General features: G+C 37.0%; 1 protein-coding gene and 1 long non-coding RNA gene across 7 annotated transcripts in view; one reads left to right on the top strand and one right to left on the bottom strand.

Annotated features, from left to right (window-relative positions):
- The window catches only part of THAP9 (THAP domain containing 9), a 26,796-nt gene extending 8,439 nt beyond the window's left edge, over positions 1–18,357 (bottom strand). The window contains exons 1-4 of one of the 4 annotated variants that reach the window (XM_037830116.1): positions 18,183–18,357; positions 3,876–4,071; positions 2,221–2,524; positions 927–1,077 (exon numbers count right to left, since the gene is read on the bottom strand). In XM_037830116.1, coding sequence (XP_037686044.1) covers positions 927–1,077; positions 2,221–2,524; positions 3,876–4,071; positions 18,183–18,268 — 737 coding nt within the window. In that variant the 5' untranslated portion in view covers positions 18,269–18,357. Of the gene's footprint in view, positions 1–926; positions 1,078–2,220; positions 2,525–3,875; positions 4,072–16,320; positions 16,792–17,545; positions 18,102–18,182 lie in introns of those variants that run through there. The other 3 variants (XM_037830117.1, XM_037830119.1, XM_037830118.1) reach the window with 3 other exon arrangements.
- Positions 18,341–26,642, top strand: LOC119529591. Of its 3 annotated transcripts, none has more exons than XR_005215907.1 (6): positions 18,341–18,691; positions 18,848–18,993; positions 19,402–19,466; positions 21,320–21,392; positions 24,071–24,162; positions 25,309–26,642. It is a non-coding gene; the product is annotated as an uncharacterized LOC119529591 (long non-coding RNA). The 3 variants fall into 3 exon arrangements; XR_005215906.1 differs by lacking the exon at positions 19,402–19,466 and adding an exon at positions 24,978–25,125 and having other exon boundaries at positions 18,346–18,691; XR_005215905.1 differs by lacking the exon at positions 19,402–19,466 and having other exon boundaries at positions 18,362–18,691.

Here is a 26,642-nt window from a genome sequence, read left to right as displayed (position 1 = left end):
AATGTCCAAGAGTTGAAAAATGCCAGTTAAGTAGGGTACAACGCTGATATTTTATAGCCATTCAAACTTGTTATAAAGAGCTAATAATAAGATGGATAAAAAGGCTTATATTATAAAGTGCTAAAAGGCAGCATGGAAATTTATATACAAAAAATCATAACTATGTAAAACCTAGTAAATCTAAGCACAGAAAAAAGACTGGAAGGAAACAGCCTAAATGTTAACAGTAATTGTTTATATATATTATAGAAGGACAGTATATTATTTTTTTCCTTTTCTCTCACTTCTAAATTTTTTATTAGTATGATTTTAATAGTATATGTGCAGGAAAATCCTCATCCAGGTTTTTAGTCTATAAAACCCATGACTGAAAGCAGTAAAAATTAAGAATATTAACTTAAAATACTGCTATAAATTCACTGGAGGTGTTATTTGCGTTAAAATAAGAGAATTTTAAATATATCTATGTATTTTGACTACAAATCCTAGAAAATTATTTATCAAAATCTGTTCCCTAGGTAACCTGCATCGGCGTCAACTGCAGTACTTACTAAAAATACGCAAATTTCTGTGCTTTGCCTCAGATCAATGGTATCATTCCTGAACATTCTAGATTTTCCATACTAGTCAGGATATTAAAACTTCTGAAGTGTACTAACAGTCCAATATTTCAGGATTCAATTTTATCACCCAGAGTGTCTCTAACATCTGGAAGGTGCAAAATATTTGTCAGACTATATGCCTTTATTTTTGTTGTTGAAAATTCAGCTGTTGTAGTAACCTGTAAATATCACTTAGAATTTTTTAAAAGAGAAAATGAACCAATGAACAAGAGTATGAATATTAATAACCTTAGTGTATAAAATGCAATAAAAGAAAATAAGTATTCATTTTATTTAGTATCTAAAAAAAAGTAATTCACTTACGTTCTGAGGATAGAAGAATGAGGTAACTTAAGAATCTTTCTTACGTAATCGTAGACTTTGCTACCGCACAAGTAGAGTGTGCATGCAAATTGTTTCATTTCTGTAGAGTACTCAGCTGTTTCTCTCCAGTTATACAACTCCCATTTAAAATCTGTTGAAATAAATTTTTTTTTGTTGATAAAAATATGTACAGTAACATTTTCATGGTAGATTATAGCATTTGAATATAAAATACACTGGGCACCAAAATTCAAATGTAAATACAATTTTAACAGAATTTGTTCAGAGATTAATATCCAATCGTAGGACCTCTTGACTGATTTTCCTGTTCATCTTGGATCATTTCACTAAACAGAGGGAAGAGAAAAGGTTTAACTTGAACACTGTGTTTTATTATTCACTGTCAGCCTGAGCAGAGATTTTTAGAGGAAAAAGAAAGAAAATTAAATAACTGGATAAAATTAAGTCTCTGGATAATGAAGACATTTGTTTTATTTTGTTCCCTAGTTACTATTTATCCAAGGACAAAAATTAGATATAAGAAACATTTCTGGGGATACGGTACTTCAGACTGCATAGATGATCTTGTCTGTCATTGGGAGAGACAAAAAAACTTCTGGTTCTGGTGGAACCCTGATTTATTCCTATATTCCCCTCTTTGAAAAAAAATATTCTCCTCTTTTGGAGTTACCTACCCTTTTCTGACATGCTTCTCTTTTCCTAAAATGTAAGTCCAAAATTCTGCAGCTTCTATCAAAAAAATAATTTGGCAATTCTTAAATTGCCCCTCTTAAAGTATCTTGGTGCACAAAGAGGATTACATAGTCTTTTGTTATTGATTTATATATCCATGGAATATTTTTTAAAAATTCAGAGACTCATATAATTTCCAAGCCCAAAGGGATTTTGCAAATCATCTAGTTCAATTCCACTGCAAAACTTTGGTAATAAACTATGTAGCTATTAAAAATTGTTTGCAAAGAATCTGTAATTCGTTAAGTGCTATTATACCAAGTAAAAAAGAAAAATATAAAACTGTATAAATGATCTTATTTCTGGGTAGTGGAATTATGAGCTATTTTACCATTTATATGTCTTTGCTTTTCCTATACTAAACACATTACTTTTATAATTGGAAAACTCAAGTATAAAGGGATTTTAGCTATTACTTTTCTTTTTGCTTAGGCTAAAAGCCATAAACGTTTTCAGAGGCAATAGCAAAGTAAATATTTAATGAGATTTCAGAAAAATAAAGAGCTACTTTGTAAATATTATAAGTTATTGAGGGAAATACCTGAAAACTGTGCTCGTAGAAGACACTCTGTTTCTTCAGAAAGTAGTTTCTCTTCTACAAGTGCATCAATTAACCGTAAGCCCCTTCTCTTCTTGATCAGCCTGTAGTTTTTTACAGAAATAAGTCTTTTTTTGGACACTTGTAACATTTGTTGCACCTCAGCCAGTTTCTCTGCACCTATAGTCAAAGGTGTCCTCAAACTATAGTTATGATCCTCGGTAGCAACCTCTTGAGAATTATCTGGAAGTGGCTGTTTTAGGATTTTCTGCCTTGCTTTACCTTTAAGGTGTGCAGCTTGAGGAACCTATAACAGAAATATAGAATTAGGGTTATTTTATAAATTATCACACTTTAGATTTCCTATAAGTATACCACTGAATGAAAAGCACTCACCTGGAAAATGTAGAGAGTTAGTTATGAAAGAAAAAGTCATATTTTTTAAATGCATAATCTACAGGATGACGTAAACAGGTTTTATTGCTTCTATATAGAAATATTAACATGATGCTGAAAAGTTTCTGAAATGACTAAAGTAACTAGGGAAAGGTAGTGGTAATTTGGGAAGGTTTCATGGAAGTGAGTTTTGGGTAGTTCTCTGAAGGAGCGATAACATGACTTAATGGAGGGGACAGGGAAGTTATTTGTGCAAACAGAAGGCATAGTAGAAAAAGCATGGGCTTTGTAATTACGACTGACCTGGGTTTGAATCCCAGTACCATCAGTTATTAGCTGTCACTTAACCTCTATTATCCCTCATCTCATCTGTAAAATGTGGATAATAATACAAGGTTGTTTTGAGGATAAAATAAGGTAATTTATGTAAATCTCGAAGCATGAAAGCAGGTCAGTTAATCACATATACAGCAGCTAAGTATGTGTGGCTCAAAAAGAGAATTCAGGGCAGTTAGAAATAAACAAATCAGATAAGAGTTTAATAAGCTCTTAAAATTTATAATTAATTGAGTTTATATTTGGCATTAACTACATATTTTTGAATAGGGGAATGATATGAACAACACCAAAGGAAGGAGACCCCAATGAATGAGGAGTTAATGCTAGTGTCTGGATCTAACAGATGGATGACTACTGGGAATGTGCAGAAATTGACTGAGCCATATGCCAGGATTGTAGCTAAGAGATGAAAGGATAAAATTAAAGTAAAATAAAAGAATTTAACACCAATACTGGTGACTAACTCATACGAAGTCTCCTATTTTCTGTGTACTTCTTCTATATCAATGCTAATAATTAGGTACACTTGGTCAAGCGCATTAACATTACTGGGTGTAGCTAAAAAAAGAGTAAATAATTTCCAAGTATTATGAAGGCTGCCTTGGATTTAACAAATGGCCTAAATTCTAAAACCATTTATATCCAGTAGTTGATCTTTCTCATTAGTTAGGAACCTTGATATATGTTGAAGACAATTTTCATTTATATATCTTACTTGTTTAAAGGTTCCAAAGCACTAACACGATGTTTAGATTTTACAAAAGCACACACAAATGATTTCTTTTCTAAGCATTTGAAATTTATCAATGGATTTATTTTAAGACACAGGTATTTTGGTGTGCAAATTCTAGCTATAATGTGAGCTATTTTAATTTTTGAAGGCTCTATAAAATTTAGCTTTGTTTTCACCTAGATTTAAGTACCTTGTATAGAGAAACTGATGGCACAGCTCCTTTTTTCAGCTTTCTTCTCATTCCATATGACTCAAAGTCACTTTCTTGAAAATGTTTGGAACATAGTATAGCACCTGGTCCTGGGATCCAAATCTTTTTGCTTCTGGGGTCCACACGATTAACAGCCCTTATCCATTTTGACCGCTGTATGGTATCAGTTGGAAATCTATAGCAATAATATTAAAGTTCCATTAACTTGAAAATATTACAGTAATACTACATTACTATTTTGTATATAAACCCACTTATTATTTAACTGTTTTATACAAATAAAAAGTCCAGTCAAAATTTACTTATCTGATACCATTTTTCAAAGTTGACTATTTTGAAGCCAAAGGTTAAATATATAAGTGATTAATTTGTATGGGAGCAATTCTCATATTAAATGTCCCACCATATTCTGTCTTCACTGCCTACACTTAACAGAAGAATCTGCTCAAATTTGACTGGTTAAAGAACATGTGTAGTTTTTTGTCCTTTCCTGTGGTGATTTTAAAACATGTCCACAATTTCTTTGTTATGCCTTTCTTCAGGCGGTAGAGCTTAATACCCTCCCTTTAAGTGCAGGCTGAACTTAGTGAATGCTTCTGAGGAACAGAAAAAAAATGGAACAATGAGCAACAAGAGGCTAAAGTATAAAAGGCATGGAGGCTTCCTCCTTGCTCTCTCTACTGAAGGGCTTCCCTGGGAGAAGCCATCTACCATGTCATAAGCAATTCTATGGTGAGGCCCACTTGGCCAGGAACTGAGGCCTCCAGTCAAAGGCCATGTGAGTAAGCTTTTTTGAAAGTAGATCCTTCAGCCTTGGAGGATGACTGCAGCCCTGGACAAAATCTTTTTTGTTTTCCCAATGCAATTTTATTGAGATATATTCACATACCATATAACCCATCCAAAGTATACAATCATTGGCTCACAGTACTATCATCAAGTTGTGCATTCATCGCCACAATCAATTTTAGAACATTTTCATTACTCCAAAATAAAGAAAAAAAAATAAAAAAGAACACCCAAAACATTCCATGCCCCTTATCCTCCATTATATATATATATATATATATATATATATATATTTGTCTTTATTTTATTACTTATCTGCCCATACACTGGATAAAGGAAGTGTCAGTCACAGGGTTTTCACAATCATACAATCATAAGATTAAAAACTATATAGTTATACAGTCATCAAGAACCAAGTCTACTGGACATTATAGTTCAACAGAGTCAGGCATTTCCTTCTAGCTCTTCTAATACACTAGAAAACTAAAAAGGAATATCTATATAACGCTTAAGAATAACCTTCAGACTGACCTCTCGACTCTATCTGAAATCTCTTTGCCACTGAACCTTTGTTTCATTTCTTTCCCCCCTTTTGGTCAAGAAGGCATTCTCAATTCCATGATCCTGGCCAACATCTTGACTGCAACCTTATGAGATACCCCGAATCACCCTGCTAAAGCCACTCGTGGATTCCTAACCCTCAGAAATTGTGAGATAATAAATGAATTTTGAGGTAATTTGTTACATAGTGATAGATTGCAAGTACATTTCCTATATTCAATTTTCCTGTTCTCTTTTTGAAGGCACCACTTTTTCCTAGCCTTGAAAGCAAAAATTACCCTGTATTCTCTTTCACAATTCTAGCCAAATTATTATTTAGAGATGGCTGGGGGAAAAAAAACTTGGGAAATTAGTAAAATGAAAGTCCCAATACTGCTCTTTCTGTATCTTCCTCTTTGATCTTCGTAGACAGATCATTAGTAGTTGTATGCCTTTTATATATTTAAAATAATTCAGGTATCAAAACCTAGTTATGAGAGAACGGGGACTGGTGAAAATTTTAATTGTTAGAGTAATAATATAAGAGCATGGTAAAACATAATTATAAGATACTCTCTCAATCACCTAAAGAACACTGAATTGGAAAACCTATATTCAAACAGTAATTACTTTTTATCAGCTGTCAGGTATTAGATAAATGTCTCAATCCTTGTGTCTCCTGACAGAGCAGCAGTGAGTCTGCAAGAGGAAAAAAACACACTCAAAAGCACTTTGTAAACTGTAAAGCACTATCCAAAGTTTGTTCTTTCCTAGGAACAACTAACTCCACTTCCTGGACTTTCATTTTATTGTTCCATGAAGATGATGCTACATGATAAACAGAGACTGGACAGGGAATTGTTTTTCCAATAAAGGTGAGACAAATCTCTTTTCACTGGGTTCTTTTCTTAACTAATGGCACAGGTTTATGAGAAAGCTTTTCCACGTTGGGTGTAGTCTCTAACCATGCAAACAACCGTCAACAGTTGGCTGGTCCAACAAGTTATATTACTAGTCTGATCCTCTAAAGCAAAGCTTCCCAACTGGTATGCCTGGTGAGTATAACTACTGATCACCGTAGCCAATGGGGTGGCTGGAGCCCTTGAAGTGGTTACTTCCAGCCATCCCCAAACAGCGCTGTAAGTTTGCCCCAAAGTACTAAACAGATATTTTCTACGTGTAAAATGTAGTGAAATAGGTTGGGAAATACTGCAGTCTAACGGGTGTGATTAGAGTTCTGGATAACAATAAGCTGATAATAGTAATTGATACAACTTTTAAAGTATGTACCTTGTACTATATACATGTTTTGAAGACTCAGTCTTACAAAAACTCTGAAAGGTAAGTTTTTATTCTCTTACAGAAGGTGAAACCAAGTCCAGAACCAAGTAAATAAACAACAGAAAACAGCCAGTTAAAATGGAAGCCACGTCTCCCTAGTCTAAAACCATCTCTGGCAGAAGAAAAATCCCAAACCAATCATCATCTCATACATACAATAGTGAATTGGTTTATACTGTACTAGAATAACATTTTCTTTCTTCTGTTGGTTATGCCTTTTTATAGTACTGGTGGGAATTTACCTTTAACTCTCTGCATATCAAACATTTTCCAGAAAAGCTGCCAACAAAACCCTTTCTACAGTGATTACCTTTAAGGAGGGAGAGAAGAGATTATGGGTTAAGGTTTTAACTGTACCTGTAACTTAATTCTGTTCTAAAGAAAAAAAAATCTAAAACAAATAAGCAAAATGTTAACATCTGCTTAATCCTAGTGGTGGGTACATAGGCATGTTATATATTATTTTCCACCTGTTAGTGTGTTTGAAATTTCATACATAAAAGTTTAAAAATAGAATTCATTGTAACAAGACAAAAAAACTTCCAATTTTCACAAATATATTTCTGTGGTTATGAAATGAACTAAGTTTCTTAATCTTTTATTGACACCAATAAAAAGGGAATGAATTAAAGGGTCACTTTAATTTTTAACTTGTCAGTCCCACTTTGCATTAGCCATTTGTGCTTCTGATAGGGCACCAATGTTCTCCCAATAATGGCTTAAGAGATTTTTGATTAATTCTTTTCATCAGAGTTCCTTGCCTGTAATCTTGCAATGTCTTTCGCAACTCTGGTTATGGTGTGAGGGGTTACTGAGGAAGGCTTCACAGGAGATACAGAGCTAAGAGGTCTATTTGCTAGATCAAATAGGAGTTTGCCATGCAGACAGCGGTCACTCAAAAGAAGATTCAAAAACACATAGGTATAGAGGCGGGGCAAGATGGCAGACTGGTGAGCTGAATCTTTTAGTTACTCCTCCAGGAAAGTAGGTAGAAAGCCAGGAACTGCGTGGACTGGACACCACAGAGCAATCTGACTTTGGGCATACTTCATACAACACTCATGAAACGTGGAACTGCTGAGATCAGCGAAATCTGTAAGTTTTTGCGACCAGGGGACCCGCGCCCCTCCCTGCCAGGCTCAGTCCCATGGGAGGAGGGGCTGTCAGCTCTGGGAAGGAGAAGGGAGAACTACAGTGGCAGCCCTTATCGGAAACTCATTCTACTGATCCAAACTCCAACCATAGATAGACTGAGACCAGACACCAGAGAATCTGAGAGCAGCCAGCCCAGCAGAGAGGAGACAGGCATAGAAAAAAAACAACACGAAAAACTCCAAAATAAAAGCGGAGGATTTTTGGAGTTCTGGTGAACATAGAAAGGGGAAGGGCAGAGCTCAGGCCCTGAGGCGCATATGCAAATCCCGAAGAAAAGCGGATCTCTCTGCCCTGTGGACCTTTCCTTAATGGCCCTGGTTGCTTTGTCTCTTAGCATTTCAATAACCCATTAGATCTCTGAGGAGGGCCCTTTTTTTTTTTTTTTTTTTTTTTTTTAATCCTTTTTTCTTTTTCTAAAACAATTACTCTAAGAAGCCCAATACAGAAAGCTTCAAAGACTTGCAATTTGGGCAGGTCAGGTCAAGAGCAGAACTAAGAGAGCTCTGAGACAAAAGGCAATAATCCAGTGGCTGAGAAAATTCACTAAACACCACAACTTCCCAAGAAAAGGGGGGTGTCCGCTCACAGCCATCATCCTGGTGGACAGGAAACACTCCTGCCCATCGTCAGCCCCATAGCCCAGAGCTGCCCCAGACAACCCAGTGTGACGGAAGTGCTTCAAATAACAGGCACACACCACAAAACTGGGCGTGGACATTACCCTTCCCTGCAACATCAGCTGATTGTCCCAGAGTTGGGAAGGTGGAGCAGTGTGAATTAACAAAGCCCCATTCAGCCATCATTTCAGCAGACTGGGAGCCTCCCTACACAGCCCAGCAGCCCAGAACTGCCCTGGGGGGACGGCACTCACCTGTGACATAGCACAGTCATCCCTCAACAGAGGACCCGGGGTGCACAGCCTGGAAGAGGGGCCCACTTGCAAGTCTCAGGAGCCATACGCCAATACCAAGGACTTGTAGGTCAGTGGCAGAGACAAACTGTGGCAGGACTGAACTGAAGGATTAGACTATTGCAGCAGCTTTAAAACTCTAGGATCACCAGGGAGATTTGATTGTTAGGGCCACCCCCCCTCCCTGACTGCCCAGAAACACACCCCATATACAGGGCAGGCAACACCAACTACACACGCAAGCTTGGTACACCAATTGGACCCCACAAGACTCACTCCCCCACTCACCAAAAAGGCTAAGCAGGGGAGAAGTGGCTTGTGGAGAACAGGTGGCTTGTGGATGCCACCTGCTGATTAGTTAGAGAAACTGTACTCCATGAAGCTGTAGATTTGATAAATTAGAGATAAGGACTTCAATTGGTCTACAAATCCTAAAAGAACCCTATCAAGTTCAGCAAATGCCAAGAGGCCAAAAACAACAGAAAATTATAAAGCATATGAGAAAACCAGACGATATGGATAACCCAAGCCCAAGCACCCAAATCAAAAGATCAGAAGAGACACAGCACCTAGAGCAGCTACTCAAAGAACTAAACATGAACAATGAGACCATAGTACGGGATACAAAGGAAATCAAGAAGACCCTAGAAGAGCATAAAGAAGACATTGCAAGACTAAATTAAAAAATGGATGATCTTATGGAAATTAAAGAAACTGTTGACCAAATTAAAAAGATTCTGGACACTCATAGTACAACACTAGAGGAAGTTGAACAACGAATCAGTGACCTGGAAGATGACAGAATGGAAAACGAAAGCATAAAAGAAAGAATGGGGAAAAAATTGAAAAAATCGAAATGGACCTCAGGGATATGATAGATAATATGAAACGTCCGAATATAAGACTCATTGGTGTCCCAGAAGGGGAAGAAAAGGGTAAAGGTCTAGGAAGAGTATTCAAAGAAATTGTTGGGGAAAACTTCCCAAATCTTCTAAACAACATAAATACACAAATCATAAATGCTCAGCGAACTCCAAATAGAATAAATCCAAATAAACCCACTCCGAGACATATACTGATCACACTGTCAAACACAGAAGAGAAGGAGCAAGTTCTGAAAGCAGCAAGAGAAAAGCAATTCACCACATACAAAGGAAACAGCATAAGACTAAGTAGTGACTACTCAGCAGCCACCATGGAGGCGAGAAGGCAGTGGCACGATATATTTAAAATTCTGAGTGAGAAAATTTCCAGCCAAGAATACTTTATCCAGCAAAGCTCTCCTTCAAATTTGAGGGAGAGCTTAAATTTTTCACAGACAAACAAATGCTGAGAGAATTTGCTAACAAGAGACCTGCCCTACTGGAGATACTAAAGGGAGCCCCACAGACAGAGAAACAAAGAAAGGACAGAGAGACTTGGAGAAAGGTTCAGTACTAAAGAGATTCGGTATGGGTACAATAAAGGATATTAATAGACAGAGGGGAAAAATATGACAAACATAAACCAAAGGATAAGATGGCTGATTCAAGAAATGCCTTCACGGTTATAACGTTGAATGTAAATGGATTAAACTCCCCAATTAAAAGATATAGATTCGCAGAATGGATCAAAAAAAATGAACCATCAATATGTTGCATACAAGAGACTCATCTTAGACACAGGGACACAAAGAAACTGAAAGTGAAAGGACAGAGAGACTTGGAGAAAGGTTCAGTACTAAAGAGATTCGGTATGGGTACAATAAAGGATATTAATAGAGGGAGGGGAAAAACATATACGACAAACATAAACCAAAGGATAAGATGGCTGATTCAAGAAATGCCTTCACGGTTATAACGTTGAATGTAAATGGATTAAACTCCCCAATTAAAAGATATAGATTCGCAGAATGGATCAAGAAAAATGAACCATCAATATGTTGCATACAAGAGACTCATCATAGACACAGGGACACAAAGAAATTGAAAGTGAAAGGATGGAAAAAAATATTTCATGCAAGCTACAGCCAAAAGAAAGCAGGTGTAGCAATATTAATCTCAGATAAAACAGACTTCAAATGCAGGGATGTTTTCAGAGACAAAGAAGGCCACTACATACTAATAAAAGGGGCAATTCAGCAAGAAGAAATAACAATCGTAAATGTCTATGCACCCAATCAAGGTGCCACAAAATACATGAGAGAAACACTGGCAAAACTAAAGGAAGCAATTGATGTTTCCACAATAATTGTGGGAGACTTCAACACATCACTCTCTCCTATAGATAGATCAACCAGACAGAAGACCAATAAGGAAACTGAAAACCTAAACAATCTGATAAATGAATTAGATTTAACAGACATATACAGGACATTACATCCCAAATCAACAGGATACACATACTTTTCTAGTGCTCACGGAACTTTCTCCAGAATAGATCATATGCTGGGACATAAAACAAGCCTCAATAAATTTAAAAAGATTGAAATTATTCAAAGCACATTCTCTGACCACAATGGAATACAATTAGAAGTCAATAACCATTAGAGACTTACAAAATTCACAAATACCTGGAGGTTAAACAACACACTCCTAAACAATCAGTGGGTTAAAGAAGAAATAGCAAGAGAAATTGCGAAATATATAGAGACGAATGAAAATGAGAACACAACATACCAAAACCTATGGGATGCAGCAAAAGCAGTGCTGAGGGGGAAATTTATAGCACTAAACGCATATATTAAAAAGGAAGAAAGAGCCAAAATCAAAGAACTAATGGATCAACTGAAGAAGCTAGAAAATGAACAGCAAACCAATCCTAAACCAAGTACAAGAAAAGAAATAACAAGGATTAAAGCAGAAGTAAATGACATAGAGAACAAAAAAACAATAGAGAGGATAAATATCACCAAAAGTTGGTTCTTTGAGAAGATCAACAAGATTGACAAGCTCCTAGCTAGACTAACAAAATCAAAAAGAGAGAAGACCCATATAAACAAAATGATGAATGAAAAAGGTGACATAACTGCAGATCCTGAAGAAATTAAAAAAATTATAAGAGGATATTATGAACAACTGTATGGCAACAAACTGGATAATGTAGAAGAAATGGACAATTTCCTGGAAACATATGAACAATCTAGACTGACCAGAGAAGAAATAGAAGACCTCAACCAACCCATCACAAGCAAAGAGATCCAATCAGTCATCAAAAATCTTCCCACAAATAAATGCCCAGGGCTAGATGGCTTCACAGGGGAATTCTACCAAACTTTCCAGAAAGAACTGACACCAATCTTACTCAAACTCTTTCAAAACATTGAAGAAAATGGAACACTACCTAACTCATTTTATGAAGCTAACATCAATCTAATACCAAAACCAGGCAAAGATGCTACAAAAAAGGAAAACTACCGGCCAATCTCCCTAATGAATATAGATGCAAAAATCCTCAATAAAATACTTGCAAATCGAATCCAAAGACACATTAAAAAAATCATACACCATGACCAAGTGGGGTTCATTCCAGGCATGCAAGGATGGTTCAACATAAGAAAAACAATCAATGTATTACAACACATTAACAAGTCAAAAGGGAAAAATCAATTGATCATCTCAATAGATGCTGAAAAAGCATTTGACAAAATCCAACATCCCTTTTTGATAAAAACACTTCAAAAGGTAGGAATTGAAGGAAACTTCCTCAACATGATAAAGAGCATATATGAAAAACCCACAGCCAGCATAGTACTCAATGGTGAGAGACTGAAAGCCTTCCCTCTAAGATCAGGAACAAGACAAGGATGCCCGCTGTCACCACTGTTATTCAACATTGTGCTGGAAGTGCTAGCCAGGGCAATCCGGCAAGACAAAGAAATAAAAGGCATCCAAATTGGAAAAGAAGAAGTAAAACTGTCATTGTTTGCAGATGATATGATCTTATATCTAGAAAACCCTGAGAAATCGACGATACAGCTACTAGAGCTAATAAACAAATTTAGCAAAGTAGCGGGATACAAGATTAATGCACATAAGTCAATAATGTTTCTATATGCTAGAAATGAACAAACTGAAGAGACACTCAAGAAAAAGATACCATTTTCAATAGCAACTAAAAAAATCAAGTACCTAGGAATAAACTTAACCAAAGATGTAAAAGACCTATACAAAGAAAACTACATAACTGTACTAAAAGAAATAGAAGGGGACCTTAAAAGATGGAAAAATATTCCATGTTCATGGATAGGAAGGCTAAATGTCATTAAGATGTCAATTCTACCCAAACTCATCTACAGATTCAATGCAATCCCAATCAAAATTCCAACAACGTACTTTGCAGACCTGGAAAAGCTAGTTATCAAATTTATTTGGAAAGGGAAGATGCCTCGAATTGCTAAAGACACTCTAAAAAAGAAAAACGAAAGTGGGAGGACTTACACTCCCTGACTTTGAAGCTTATTATAAAGCCACAGTTGCCAAAACAGCATGGTACTGGCACAAAGATAGACACATAGATCAATGGAATCGAATTGAGAATTCAGAGATAGACCCTCAGATCTATGGCCGACTGATCTTTGATAAGGCCCCCAAAGTCACTGAACTGAGCCATAATGGTCTTTTCAACAAATGGGGCTGGGAGAGTTGGATATCCATATCCAAAAGAATGAATGAGGACCCCTACCTCACCCCCTACACAAAAATTAACTCAAAATGGACCAAAGATCTCAATATAAAAGAAAGTACCATAAAACTCCTAGAAGATAATGTAGGAAAACATCTTCAAGACCTTGTATTAGGCGGCCACTTCCTAGACTTTACACCCAAAGCACAAGCAACAAAAGAGAAAATAGATAAATGGGAACTCCTCAAGCTTAGAAGTTTCTGCACCTCAAAGGAATTTCTCAAAAAGGTAAAGAGGCAGCCAACTCAATGGGAAAAAATTTTTGGAAACCATGTATCTGACAAAAGACTGCTATCTTGCATATATAAAGAAATCCTACAACTCAATGAGAATAGTACAGATGGCCCAATTATAAAATGGGCAAAAGATATGAAAAGACAGTTCTCTGATGAGGAAATACAAATGGCCAAGAAACACATGAAAAAATGTTCAGCTTCACTAGCTATTAGAGAGATGCAAATTAAGACCACAATGAGATACCATCTAACACCGGTTAGAATGGCTGCCATTAAACAAACAGGAAACTACAAATGCTGGAGGGGATGTGGAGAAATTGGGACTCTTATTCATTGTTGGTGGGACTGTATAATGGTTCAGCCACTCTGGAAGTCAGTCTGGCAGTTCCTTAGAAAACTAGATATAGAGTTACCATTCGATCCAGCGATTGCACTTCTCGGTATATACCCGGAAGGTCGGAAAGCAGTGACACGAACAGATATCTGCACGCCAATGTTCAAGCAGCATTATTCACAATTGCCAAGAGATGGAAACACCCAAATGTCCTTCAACAGATGAGTGGATAAATAAAATGTGGTATATACACATGATGGAATTCTACGCGGCAGTAAGAAGGAACGATCTCCTGAAATATATGACAACATTGATGAACCTTGAAGACATAATGCTGAGCGAAATAAGCCAGGCACAAAAAGAGAAATACTATATGCTACCACTAATGTGAACTTTGAAAAATGTAAAACAAATGGTTTATAATGTAGAATGTAGGGGAACTAGCAATAGAGAGCAATTAAGGAAGGGGGAACAATAATCCAAGAAGAACAGATAAGCTATTTAACGTTCTGGGGATGCCCAGGAATGACTATGGTCTGTTAATTTCTGATGGATATAGTAGGAACAAGTTCACAGAAATGTTGCTATATTATGTAACTTTCTTGGGGTAAAGTAGGAACATGTTGGAAGTTAAGCAGTTATCTTAGGTTAGTTGTCTTTTTCTTACTCCCTTGTTATGGTCTCTTTGAAATGTTCTTTTATTGTATGTTTGTTTTCTTTTTAACTTTTTTTTCATACAGTTGATTTAAAAAAGAAGGGAAAGTTAAAAAAAAAAAAAAAGAAAGAAAGAAAAACAAGAAAAAAAAAAAAGATGTAGTGCTCCCTTGAGGAGCCTGTGGAGAATGCAGGGGTATTCGCCTACCCCACCTCCATGGTTGCTAACATGACCACAGACATAGGGGACTGGTGGTTTGATGGGTTGAGCCCTCTACCATAGGTTTTACCCTTGGGAAGACGGTTGCTGCAAAGGAGAGGCTAGGCCTCCCTATGGTTGTGCCTAAGAGCCTCCTCCCGAATGCCTCTTTGTTGCTCAGATGTGGCCCTGTCTCTCTAGCTAAGCCAACTTGAAAGGTGAAATCACTGCCCTCCCCCCTACGTGGGATCAGACACCCAGGGGAGTGAATCTCCCTGGCAACGTGGAATATGACTCCCGGGGAGGAATGTAGACCCGGCATCGTGGGACGGAGAACATCTTCTTGACCAAAAGGGGGATGTGAAAGGAAATGAAATAAGCTTCAGTGGCAGAGAGATTCCAAAAGGAGCCGAGAGGTCACTCTGGTGGGCACTCTTACGCACAATTTTGACAACCCTTTTTAGGTTCTAAAGAATTGGGGTAGCTGGTGGTGGATACCTGAAAGTATCAAACTACAACCCAGAACCCATGAATCTCGAAGACAGTTGTATAAAAATGTAGTTTATGAGGGGTGACAATGGGATTGGGAAAGCCATAAGGACCACACTCCACTTTGTCTAGTTTATGGATGGATTAGTAGAAAAATAGGGGAAGGAAACAAACAGACAAAGGTACCCAGTGTTCTTTTTTACTTCAATTGCTCTTTTTCACTCTAATTATTATTCTTGTTATTTTTGTGTGTGTGCTAATGAAGGTGTCAGGGATTGATTTAGGTGATGAATGTACAACTGTGTAATGGTACTGTGAACAATCGAATGTACGATTTGTTTTGTATGACTGCGTGGTATGTGACTATATCTCAATAAAATGAAGAGAAAAAAAAAAACACACATAGGTATAAAATAACCACCTGAACATTACTGGCTTTTAAAGCATTGAAAAAGGTTAATTTGGAGGATTGAGAGAGATGGAAACAAGCCACATGACAGATAGCAGTGATTTAAAGAAAGCTCATTGACAAATTGTTGAAAGTGGCTGAAGTACTTTAAAAAACAGGGGTACTTAAAATGTTAAAAATTTTAATTAATTTTCTATTGTTAAGATGTAACCTCCTGTATAATCCCAGAATGAGCAAACCCTTCAAACACAGGATTGGGGCAGAGTCCAGCAAAGAGAGCTCAGGGCTAGGGTGAAGGTATGAAGGTAACAGAGACATGGAGAAGCATACACAGCATGGAACTAAATGGATGTGAAAGAAACCAGAAATCTAGAAGAGGAAGATGGGCATGTGTATATGGCAGTTGAAAGGGAAGTACAGAAGTAGTAGAGAATGGTTAGAGATGCTTGAGAGGTGGCTAGGGGCCAGATCACAAAAGGTCTTGTAAGCTAATAAGCTTTAGCTCAGCAGCTACCAAAGTGCTCTGCAAGCACCCTGCTTTCCACAGGATAGCATCTACTGAGATTTGAAGAGAATATTAGAACCTATTTTTAAAAATTGTTTGCTGCATCCTTTTTAATCTTTCTGTTTTATAATGTGTAATCACACAATACTGCATATATATAATTTATAAATTATACTATATATAACAGGGGCATGTACTCACATTTTTTTATGGCGAAAACTCCAGGATCAAAAAAGTTTGCAGACAGCTGCTTTAGGCAATGATGGGTTGACTAATTCTCTCCTTCCCATATTACCTTGGTGCTGAGCCCTAATTTCAGATCTATACTACCTTCTTACTAGGACTACTGTCCTAGTATTTTAAATCTTTTCCTGTCTCTATTCTTTCCTACCTTCCTTTACATCTTTCTGGGTGTCAGGAAAGCAAAGATGATTCCCTGAAAGTGTTCATATATAGGTGTGTTAGTTTAATTCAGCACACGTGTATATGTACACAGAGGGAAAGATTAATTTAGGTTAGGGGAGGGTGTAGAGGGAAAGATTAATTTAGGTTAGGGGAGGGTGTATGAAGAAAGGCTTCACAGAAGAGTTTGAAATCTGTCTTTCAGACACTAAGGGACCCCAAAGGATTAAAATCCTTCCTTCAGGGAAACAGCATGAAAAACTTTGAATTTTAGAAAAATAACCTTTAAGAAATCTGGAAAATGAAGGAGGAAAAAACAAGGCTGGAAAACCATAGCAGACTATTGCAATAATGACATCACATTTTTTTTTTTAATTAAGCAGCTAGTCTTACTTTTTACCTCAATATATAAAACAAATAAAAGCAATAAATGAATTCTTCCCTATTTGAGGAACCAAGAAAGAAGGACAGTAAAAACTGAAAAAATTGTTAAAAAGGGAAAAGCAGGAAGAAAGAGCGTGTCAATGAAACCAAGGAATAGGAGAGTTTAAAGGAGTAGTTAACATAATTAAAAGTTAAAAACAAGTATATTAAAAACTCTAGACTTGACAAGATCATTGGTAACCTTTTGTCAGGGCTATCCCGGGAGGAGACAGAAAAAGAAACAATTTTCACAGGTTAGGTAGAGAAATCAGCTCTATTGGGGGTGGGGTGGGGATCAAAGACTACAAAAGGCTTACTAACACAGTACAAACTCCTTAACCTGGCAGTTAATTTTTTTCATAATTCGTCTCCAAGCTATCTTTCTTCTACTCTACATATCTGTTCTTTCCATGTCTTTACATTTTTCTATGGTATTCCCCAACATAAGTGCTATCCCCCTTTCATTCTCACTTCCACCTTCTTCTCCCGCAAATCTAGCCAAGGTTTCAGGTTCAACCCAAACACCACCTGTCCCATAAAGCTCTTTTTGATCTCATAAACGTGCGTATTTTTTTAACTGTCTACACCTACACCTCATTACCTTAAAAAGCGACCTCTTTTTGAAGCACATCTCTTTTTGTCTGTGAAGCTGTTTTCCCCACTTTTCTCCTTTCCCGTTGCGTCTTGAGCATTGATTTGAATGACCTACGCTAGTCTGGACTACAGATGTCGGTTTAAATTAGTCTGAAATTTTGCCTCATTCTTGAGCCAAATGAAACTTCCTTGATCAGATCCAGCCGGAATCGGACTAGCATTGTAGAGCTTGGCTAAGATTACTGAACAACTTGCAATGTTAGACCGTACTCTGGTCTGTACTTATGCCCTCAAGCAAGCGGCACTCTGATGGGAGAGCATGCTTTCAACAGAAACTGCCCTCTTTTCTCGTCTTCTCACTTTCAATACGACCACCGAGAGAATGCAAGAGTCCTTTCATTTTCCAAGAGTAACTAATTAATATCCAGTGGGCAAGATGAGGGCAATAAGAACTATCAATTTGGAGGCAAACACTAAACAAGATAACGTATGGGAAAACCTTAGTTGTCAAAGTTAGCCAGTATCCCTCCCACGTCACGTTACGTCACGTCGACGGCGCGACGGTCTGCACGGTCCCGCCCCACCCTGGCCTACTCCCTGGCCAGGCGCTCTTAGGAGTTAGACTGCTCGGAAGTTGCTCTCACACGCACTGGTGGAAGGAGAGGCCACGCTCCCGGCTCAGCACGGTGTCCCGGGTGCTGCAACCCACTGCAGAACAACTTCGGGTCATCTCGCTATGTGAGCCTCCACTTTCGAGGTTTTCGCGACAGCACAGACCACGGTAAATTTAGCTCCGCCCGTTGACTCTGCGGATACGACCTTTATTTATCCAGTAAGGCGGGCTCTTGAAGCGCAGGCCTTCCTCCCTTCCTCTCCGTGCACGCTGCGTTTTTTGCCTTGGCCAATCACAGGCCACGTCGTGTCTCCGCAGCCAATCGGAAAGTCCAGAGACGGTAAGACGAGCACTTGGCCGTTCCTCCCGCGTTGTTCGAGGTTGGTGGGTCAGTTTTGTACTGATGAGCTCGTCTTTCTGTTGTTTTCACTTGCTCTGGCTTAATCCGGTACCATCAGCCCGTTTTGAGGCCGAAGCTAAGAATGCAAAGCAGGGTCAGGACATAAATGGAGGCGAATCCTGCGAGATGCTGGTTTCCGGGTGCGTTTTCTGAAACCGGAGGATATGAGGGGAAGGAGTTTGAGGGAGAGGGATAAATGTGGTGTTCTAGAAATCTTGAAGATACAGTCGGACAGAGAAATAAAAGATATACTGAGATGTACGTCATTTCCTTGCCTTTTTTTTTTTTTTTGGTAGCCCTCTGATGCGAAGATAATGGAGGAGCTTTTGGTAAGGTGACCTCAGAGGAATTTGAGAATCTAATGTGAGAAAATGTCGACTCGTAATTCAACGAAACCTTTTCTGCAAAACACCTTGCCGCAGTGGAATTCGAAGGGGCTAAGGTAAGGTCCTTGAGGTCTTTGGAGAAGCTCACGGTCTGGTGGGGACTCGTCAATAGTAGTAATAAGGAGGGCAGGAGGAAAGGACAATGAAGTGGTTTTGATTGTGTGTGTGTGTGTGTGCGTGTGTGTGTGAGTGAGAGAGAGAGAGAGAGCGCGAGCCTCCAAGAGTGAAAAAGATCGTAGAACAATGTTGAGTTCCTTACATACGAAGCGCGAATAGTTTTAACTGAAGAAAACTGGGCCAAGTAGGGCATTGTTTCTATTTTCAGTCTTTGAGGAAAATCTCCTGTGTGTAGGGTTGGAGTTTCCTTAGAGAAAACGAGAAGTGCTTTTAATTTTTTCAGTTCCTCTAGTTCACAAAATAATTCCGCCATTTCCGTGTCAAACAAGATTGTTTCTTTTCTCCAGCAGTATTTTTGTTCCCTTTGTCCAGATTTTTCAGCCATAAAGATTCATATCAACAACAAGATAAGGTATTGCTTGTCTACATTTAACTTATCCATTGTACTATTATAGTATGTTTATAGTATATCCATATATCTTATCTGGGTAAAATTAAAAGTCCTTTTCCTTATGTAGTTTTCTTAAAAGTCACATGACCTAAGAATAGTCTCTGAATTTTCCCTGGGGGAAGTGCAGGGAAAATGATTGCTTGGCTGTAAGATCTGCAGAGGTTAGGAACTGGATTTAAATCAGTAAGTTGATTAAACTGTTAGAGCCTTTTCTAGTACTAAACCACTTGAGACCTGAATAAGGTTAAATAGAAATAAAAAGCAATTTCAGTTATCTTAAAGGAAGAACATTGATTGGCTTATTTTTTTGGTAACAGCTTTATTGAGATATAATTCACATACAATTCACTCAATTAAAATGTACACTTGAATGGTTTTTAGTATATTCACAGAGTTGTGCAGCGTCACCACACTCAATTTTGGAACATTTACATCACCCCAAAAAGAAACTCTACTTATTGTCAGTTACTTTCCATGTCCCTGTCTCCCTAGCCTCTGGCAACCACTGACCTACCTTTCATTTCTCCTGGGTATATCCCTAGGAGTGGAATTCTGAGACATGTGGTAACTCGTTAACTTTTTCAGGAACTGCCAGACTGAAGTTTGTCTGCACCATCTTAAGTTCCCACCAGCAGTGTATGAGGATTCCAATTTCTCTACATTCTCCACATTTGTTAATTTGTGTTTTTGATTATAACCGTCCTGGTGGGTGGGAAGTGATGTCATTGTGGTGGTTGCCTTATTTTTAAGTTCCCAAACTCAAAAAGAAAGTCGCCAGTGGGTGCTCCTTGAGTACAGAGACAGTGTCTAAGGTGAATATGTCTCTATATTCCTTACACTAATAGATACAAGTGTTTCTGTTATAATGTTGTGTATGTGTTCCTAAAAAAACCAATTGAACAAAAAACCTCAGGTTAAGCAAAATTGTGCCTAAAAAATGGGACTCATGGGGAAAATAGAGTGGGATTAGGGTAGGCTACTTAAAATATATGCAATTTGATGGAACACTAAAACAAGAAACAGTGATTAGTACCTGCGTTACTTAACCCCCAGGTTAACTTAAAATTAATACTGCCATCGTGGGTATTAATATACTACGGGTGAAGGTGGAGCTCTGAGCTCATGGTGCTGCAGTATAACTTCAGAGCCCAGTGGAACTGGGAAGGAAGCTCCAGGTACAGGCATTCATTTTTCATTTTCTTGAGATATGTGGAAAGTACGGCTGCTGCTATGCTAGCTCAGCATCTGAGGTGAGGGTGTTTTTCTCTTCTGCTTAATTGGATTCCAGGTATTGTGGCTGCCTTAGGAAAGATGAAACCATGTGGCTTTAATGTTATTCTGAAAACATTTTTCTAATTATTAATTGTAAAAGAATTACTGAAAACTACCTTCTAACAGAACAAATTTACTTAAATGTTTGTAGACTAATTAAATGAAAAGAACCAACTCTAGAGAAGCCACAGGAGTCACTACCTAGATATTAGTGTACTTCTGGGTGGGGGGATATGTAATCTCTAACAGATGGGACCATTTTTTGATTTGTACTAATGTATCTTTACATTTGTTGTATAAGTTTTATATGCTCTTTTGTTGTTGTTCACTTTGTTTTTTATTGGTGGCACTGGGGTTCTTAATTTACTTTCACCAATAGCTTCATATCCAGTGATTAAACCTTTTCACTGCTGTTCACATAATGAACCGTTGTGATTATTGAATACTTAAATGAGGATATGTAACGCTATGTTAAAGATAATGTCATTTGCAAAAAGTGTGGGCCATTGCACAAAATATTTTAAAATAAAATGTCTTTTCAGGAATTTTATTCTTGGAGATGTTGGAAAAAGATACCTGGGTCTGGAAGATAATTACTTGCAATATGCAGGAGAGGTATTGTATCTTTTTGTTTTAAATGTATTAAGTGTACTTGAAATAGTAGCAGCAAGTTGGAAATGAAGGATTGTCCAAGTGAAAAGTGAATGTATATAAAGGCTTTGGAGCAATCTAATTTCCTATTGTAGGAAAGCTCATTACCTGGTCTCTTGGGAAAAAGTAAATAATAGCTTAGGCTTATTGAACAATTACTACATGCTAAACATTTTGTGTATGTGTGAATGAATATATGTACGTGTTTATATATGATATATGTAGTATGTGTTTCTATAATACACAAGTGTGTAACATAGAAGTATATTAATATATAATAGATATTTTAAACTTTCTTACAAAAATCCTATGAAAGCAGAGGTGGAGTTCTGCTTTCTAGGACTGGTGTCTTGCTTGTTGAGCACCTACCATGTGTTAGATTCTTGGCTTGTTCTACTAAAAGATTTTATTTGATGCCTTGATATAAAGAAATGTATTTTTAGCAACTGATTCATTCTTGCAGAATTTTTCATCCTTTGAGTTTTCTTTTTTGGCTTCAGAACGCCTTTGGGTTTTACAGTTATTGGTGACCAAATTCAGACAGTCCTGAATCAAATGATTTTCCAAAAATTTCAGAACTTTTCAGCTAATTCATAAGTTGTACATTTTACTGTTTGGATGTGGTTTATTGCCACATGACAACCCCAAAATTTAGTAGCTTAAAATAACAATCACTTATTATCTTGCAGTTTCTCTGGGTCGGAATCTGGAAACCAGGCTGGGTGGTTCTGACTCAGGCTCTCACAAGGTTGTGTTTATCTAATGGCTCCACTTTGGGGGATCAGCTTTCACACGCTCATTTAACAGGATTTGAATTTCTTGTTGGCTGTTGGCTAAGTGTTCACTTGAGTGTGTTTGCAGCATGGCAGCTGACTTTCCTCAGAGTGAATGATCTGAGAGAGAGAGATCAAGATGGAAGCTTCAGTCTTTTAAAATTTAGTCTTGAAAGTGACAGATTATCACTTCTGTTGGTCACAGACCAATCCTGGTACAGCTGTAGGAGGGAAACTCCCGGAGTGTGAATACCAGGAGCCTGGGGATCATTGGGGGCCATCTTGGAGGCTGACCTACCACGCCTTGATTGAATACTCTTTTTAACACTGTTATAGTTTATTGAATCAAGAGATGTAATATTTGACCCAGGTAAATGGAAGTATAACAGCATATATATCCAAATAAGTGCTCTTTTCTAAGGTGCATGGTTTCTTGTTATTATAAAGAATGCTACCTTGATACATATGTGTTACTTATGTGATACCACATAAAATACTTCTGTATTCCTTTTGGAAAATTTCTAGGTAGTTTATATGAAAGCTTAATTTATAGTGCTAGAATATTATACCTTGAGAGTATGTTTTTGTTAGACTCTTTACCCTTCCCCCAATTCCTCCTAAGTGAAATTAGGTCCACTTGTCAGGGTAACTGAATGGAACTCGATTCTAGCTAGGAATTGGATATCCCTACTCCTAATACTTTGGGTGCTGACTACCTTGCAAAGGTTGAACCTTCTCTTTAGGGCTTTTCAAGGAATACAGTCCAATTTTTTATACATAGCTATTCATATTTACCTTTGGATGGAGATAGATGTGTAATAGCAATGGAGCAGTTTGACCTTTTTCCCCAAAGCTTGATTTCATCTAACATGATAAGTATACTTTGCTAAATATCTCTCCTGCCTCCTTAATCAGGATTTTACACAATTTTTTGGATAATTCAGAATTGGCATTTACAGATGATGAATCAGCACCCAAATAATTGGCACCTTAGAGATTTCTTGACAATCATAATAATTTTTTTTTACCTATTCTAAAACCCAGCTGGTATACTTTCCTGTCTTTCCATTAGATTACAGATACAGATGTTCCAGATTTTCTTTTTCTGTTGCTACTACTACTGCTTTGTTACAGGTCTTCTTGCTTCTCTATTCTTTTCTGCAACTTCCTCATCCCTTTAACCATGGACTTCTGCTATTCCTTTATGAGCAAAATATAGCTTGTCAAACAATCAGAATGTTCCTAATTGGCAGAATGCTAATTAATTAGTGCCTGAGACTTACAATATTTTGTGTCTTTTTCCCTTTCGTCACTGCTCAAAAGTTGTTAGCAGAGACACATACCCTTTTCCTTTAAAGTTTTAGTGCTTCTGATAGTTGGAACCATCTTTGAAAATAACAAAGACATTACCTACAAAGCAAAACATACCCAGTTTTGGAATATTAAGGTATAATTTTGTCACACTTGATGGCTGGGGAAAAGATACCTCCCAATTAGAATGAAATAGTTAATGCAAAGCAGATACAATAATATCCTTCAATTAATCTATGTTCTGAGTTTTTTTTTCTGATCATAGTAAATTAGAAGTTTTATCTGTACTACATTAGAGAATTGAAATCATTTATAGAAATGTACATTTATTGTATATTGTTTAAAGGGGTAAGTAATGAAAACTTTGACTAGAGCTTAAGTTCAAAAGAGAACCAAGTATAAGTGTCCAATGATAAAAACTTTTTTCACTGCTGTTTACATCACGATTTGTTGTGATAAATGTACATGGATGAGGACATGATGGAAAAAAAGAGTCGTTAAGTCTTTATATGATGGTTTCTGTAACTGATTTGCCTGTTTGGATGTTTTCCCTTTTAGGAATAAAATTGAAGAGTGTTTTTCTTAGAAAACATCATTTGTCAGATTTATCTGACCAAGAATTCCAAGAATTTGAAGATTTATATAATAAGGTAAAGAGTTTATAAATTGATTAATTTTTTTAGAGAAGTGGAGTTTACAGAAAAATCATGCAGAAAATACAGAGTTCCCATATAAATTTACTAGTTTTGATAAAGTAGAAAAGGGCAGATCTGACCAAAACTTCAACATTTATCTGAGCATAAAATGTGGATATTTTACTGTGGATTTTGAAATTTTCCCCCTGATCTTATGGTTTCAAAGAGAGTATAAATATGATTTCAAAGATGATAATGTTCTAAGTCAATTGATTCAATTTAAAATAAGCAATGTGGGAGTGCTTAGAAATAATGATGTAATGCTTTCAGCTCCTGAAACTTACAGATCATATGTTCCCAGGGTTTAGATTTATGGTTATTCCATAAATAATTCTCAGATATCTCTGTGGATCACCATCCTATAACTTAAGCTTTGTTCAAGAACAGTAGATAAGAAGTTGGTAGGAAGCTGGTAATTGTGAATCTAATTCCAGTTCTGTCAATGATGTGTTATCTCGGGTTATTTCTCAAATTTGAGGAATATATACACCCTTTGTAAAAAGGGAAAATATTCTTCTGAATACTCACTGTTGACTTAAGCTAGTTTCTTATTTCTAAAATTTATACAAACATAAAAGTTGACATAAACTCTTTGTTTATAGCCCTTAATCAAAAGATTTACAAAATAAATGGATTAAAAAACAATAAAACTGAAACTATTAATGGGACGAATGCTGTGGTTTTGTGGAAGTGTAGACATGGTACTGATTGGTATGGAACAAATTGTATACACATAACTATCTGTGCCTTGTGATGATTGTTTTGTCTAGAACTCTGCAGACTTTTCTTGTGCTCAAGATTATTAAAATGGAATGGTTGGTGGGGGCTAAATTCTCAAATAATAGTCTTCACACTATCTGCAAATCCTAATTTGAAGAATTCTGGATTCCTTTATCTCCAAACATTCTTCTACCTCCAGTGAGTAATTTAGTATCTTGAAACTAGCATTCCAGGGAGAATCCTTCAGTTATGATTCGATCAAGGGGTAGACTTGGCTAGTAGGTTTTTATATGGGTTTAAACTTGATGATTTTATGACCTCTAATACAAGTTTTTGTTTGTCTGTTTGTTTGTTTTTTCTTTTTTTCTTTTCCACATACAGGTAGTCAGATACATGGTTCCAATATGCATGAACATCAGTTACCATAGTTAAGTTAAATAACAACAGTCTGCTAAAAACAGAGTTAAAATTTCAGTTACCCCACAGTGCTGTGAGTAGCATCAAGTACAAACTTTGCTGCAAGCTCTTTTGTCCATAAATTATGCAAATAACAGATGTGCATCATGATCGATGGCAAATCACATTAATTCCTTCAAAGTCCGCTGGTGCTTGGTCACTGAGCATCTGTTACTCAGTTCATGTACATACAACAGTGTGTAGTCACTTGGCCTTGTCTTACGGTGGTAAATCCATGTGACATTTTACAAAAATGGATGATAGAGGGAGTTGGTCAACAAAGATGATGGGACCACGAAGAAACGCAAAGTGATAATGCTGGAAGTGAAATTGGATGTGATTAGAAGATTTGAAAATGGTGATAACAAAGCCAAGATAGGAAGAGACCTAGACCTGCATGAAGCTACAGTATGAACCATGTTGAAAAAGTCCAATGAATATAAAATACAAGGTAAAGTAGCTTTAACATATTTTAGCATAAATTGCACTAGGAACAAGAAGCCTCTCATGGTTGAAATGGACAGTTTACTACAATTTTGAATTGAAGACTAGTAGAAAATAAATCCCCATCAGTTTGACTAGCATTCAGATCAAAGCATTGAAGTTAGACGCTATGTTGAAAGAAAATGGTTAATTACAAGAAGACTGAAAAATAACATTTTACTGCCAGTAGAGGCTGGTTTCATTGTTTTCAGAAGTCAGCCTGAATTGATTAATGGTAAGCTATCTGGTGAAGCTTTTGGCTCAGATAAGGATGCTGTGGTGAAATGTGCCCCCCAATTCCAAGAATTACAGGCAGTCCTTGCTTTGCACAGTAGTACAGGACTGCATTGTGCAAAAAAATATGCAGGATTAGAATGGAATTGAAATGGAGTTACAGAAGGTATAGTTGACCGTGGGAATGTTGACACTACTGCTGTTCAAAGACTAGATATGCAGCCAGAGGAACTTAGTGATGGTGACTTACAGGCATAAGTGAGGAAAGTGGTTGTGACGAAAAGGATGAAGTTGTCTCAGAGGAAGTGATCCTGGCAAGAAACTTCACATTACAGGAACTCTTGGGGACATTTCATGACCTTAAAGTGCAAAGGATAAAATTTTGGAAGCTGATCCAAACTTAGAAAGGAGTATAACAATTTGCCATGTCATCGAAAAGATGGTAGGTCCGTATCTTAAGGTACCTGATAAGAAGAAGGCAAGCACTGTTCAAATTACTCTTGATAAATTTTTTTACAAAGAAATAAAATTTTAATTCTCTA

This window comes from Choloepus didactylus, chromosome 3 (genome assembly GCF_015220235.1).
Source record: "Choloepus didactylus isolate mChoDid1 chromosome 3, mChoDid1.pri, whole genome shotgun sequence".
NCBI classification, from domain to species: Eukaryota; Metazoa; Chordata; class Mammalia; order Pilosa; family Megalonychidae; genus Choloepus; species Choloepus didactylus.
This window is presented reverse-complemented; position numbering and strand designations above follow the sequence as displayed.